The sequence below is a fragment of the Charadrius vociferus genome, unplaced genomic scaffold (genome assembly GCF_000708025.1).
Source record: "Charadrius vociferus isolate BGI_N301 unplaced genomic scaffold, ASM70802v2 scaffold477, whole genome shotgun sequence".
NCBI lineage: Eukaryota > Metazoa > Chordata > Aves > Charadriiformes > Charadriidae > Charadrius > Charadrius vociferus.
Window position 1 is genome coordinate 5718423 of NW_009649449.1, and position 1988 is coordinate 5720410.

The 1988-nt window shown below is 66.5% G+C and overlaps 1 protein-coding gene across 1 annotated transcript in view; it reads right to left on the reverse strand.

The window, feature by feature from the left end:
- The window catches only part of CHD5 (chromodomain helicase DNA binding protein 5), a 31794-nt gene that overhangs the window by 1245 nt on the left and 28561 nt on the right, over positions 1-1988 (reverse strand). The window contains exons 36-40 of the mRNA XM_009889691.1: positions 1801-1933; positions 1083-1278; positions 645-808; positions 438-552; positions 106-275 (exon numbers count right to left, since the gene is read on the reverse strand). Of these exons, the coding sequence (XP_009887993.1) occupies positions 106-275; positions 438-552; positions 645-808; positions 1083-1278; positions 1801-1933 (778 nt within the window). The remainder of the gene's footprint in view (positions 1-105; positions 276-437; positions 553-644; positions 809-1082; positions 1279-1800; positions 1934-1988) is intronic.

The window sequence follows — 1988 nt, forward strand, 5'->3', positions numbered from 1 at the left end:
GAGGGGAGCGCACCGAACCCCCCGAGCAGGGGCAGGCAGCTCAGGCATCCAGCCCGAGGGCTTTGAGAAGGATCCTGCCCCTGCTCCCACCTCCGCTGCCGGTACCCACTGCGGTTCCTCGAGCCAGAGGCCGCAGGCATACACCAGCACTCGGGGAGGTAGCCCAGAGCGGAGCCCTCGTACGGCCCCTCCGCCCCCTCGCCCCTCTGCACGCGTGTTCCCACAAGACTCCCGCAAACGGAACGCGGAGAGCAGCGAGCACAGCCTTACCTCGGCTGGAAACGGGAGCTGCAGAGGACAATCATGGGAACAGCTAAATATCTGTGAGGAGAGAAACACCTTGCTCGCCCGCCATCCTTTGGCGATGCTCCTGACCCACTCAAACCCACCCCCTGAATTTCTCTGCCCAGGAGCATCCGCTCAAAACCCCGACCTACCGGTCACGTACGGTCCCAGAGGCATCTGACTGTAGTTGACAATCCCGCCTGGCCCGGGACCTCGGAAATTTGGCCCAAAGTTGTTGTTGTAGATCTGGGAGGAGCTGCAGGAGCCCTGGGGAGGTACGGAGAGAGAAGAGCCGCTGACCTGCAGCCCCGGCCCCACCGCCACCCCCAGCGAGGGGCTCCGTCCCCGTCCCCGCTGACCTGCTGGACGGCGGGGTCCCCCCCGCGGGTGGCCAGGCGGCTGAGGATGCTCCGCTCAGACATCTGCAGCCGGGCGGCCACGGGCGGGATGCGGGACAGCATGGAGGGCAGGCGCGTCACGTCGGCCTTCATGTCGCTCAGCAGCTCCTCGAGCTGGTTCAGCACTGCGAGCAGAGCGAGGCGGCGCTCAGGCGGGGGGCTCAGGCAGGAGCACCCCCGGGGACCGGCAAGCCCCGGGAGCTGATGGCAAAGAGCGCTGCGGACTCCTGCCACTGCCGGCCACAGCAGCGGCATGCCGCTTGCCGGTGCCCTCGCCGGCAGAGCGAGCTGGGGAGGAGCTCCCGGCTAAGGGAACGCAGGACGGGGATGACCTCCCGGCTGGATTTCCCCTGGGTCAGGGTAGCAAACCCTTCCCGCCCCCCCTCTGCCAGCACGCACCCTTGTGCAGGACGGCGTTCGCGGGCTTGTTCCCAGCCAGGGACTCTTTGGAGAGATGCTGGTGGCTCTCGGCAAGGCACTCCACTTCAGCCAGACGGGCGTTCAATGCCATGGCCGGGTGATTGGGGTCTTGGGTCATGTTCAGGTACGCGGCCCTCCGCAGCTGCTCCTCGATCACCAGCGCCTGCTCCAGCAGCTGGGAGGTACAGCAGGGGAAGGATTCGGGACAAGACCCCACACCAGTGTAAACCAGTACCGCACCACAGGCTCCAGCTGGCCACACGGGTCACGCCAGCGCAGCCTCTGCCCTGCTCCGCTCCCCACTGGCCCCACTCCCAAAAACTCCTGGGAGAACAGGCTTAGCCCTTATGTTTCCTTATCCTGTTCAGGCACCGAGCACCCCAGAAAGGGACGTGGGCACCATTTCCACAGCACGGCACACGTCAGGGACGGGCAGAGCGCCCAGCGCAGCCCACTCGCAGCGAGGAGCCCGGGGCAGCCAGCGCCCTCCGGTGCACCGGTGCGCCACGCCGCAGAGCCTGCGAGCTCCCCGGGACCAAGCGCCGACTGCCAGGTACCTGTTCTCCTCCGGCAACCACGAGCCCCTCGCAAAGCCCACGGCCACCTCCTGCTACACTACCAGAAGGTGCTGGTGGGCTCCCCCCGGGTTTGGGGCGCCGCTCTGGTCCCCCCCACCAGCCCTGGACCTGCAACTCGCCTTGAATCGCCGGGCAAGGAACTTGTTCTTCATCTCGAGGTAGTTCCCCTTGTGTATCTCCGACTTGAACGGCTCGTTCAGGATCACGTAGCGCGGGTCGTTCTGGATGTCCTGCCAGCGGGCATAGCCGTGACTGGTGAGAAGGGAGTGTCAAGGGAAGAACCGGCCAGCCGATGGCGTGCGCGCCG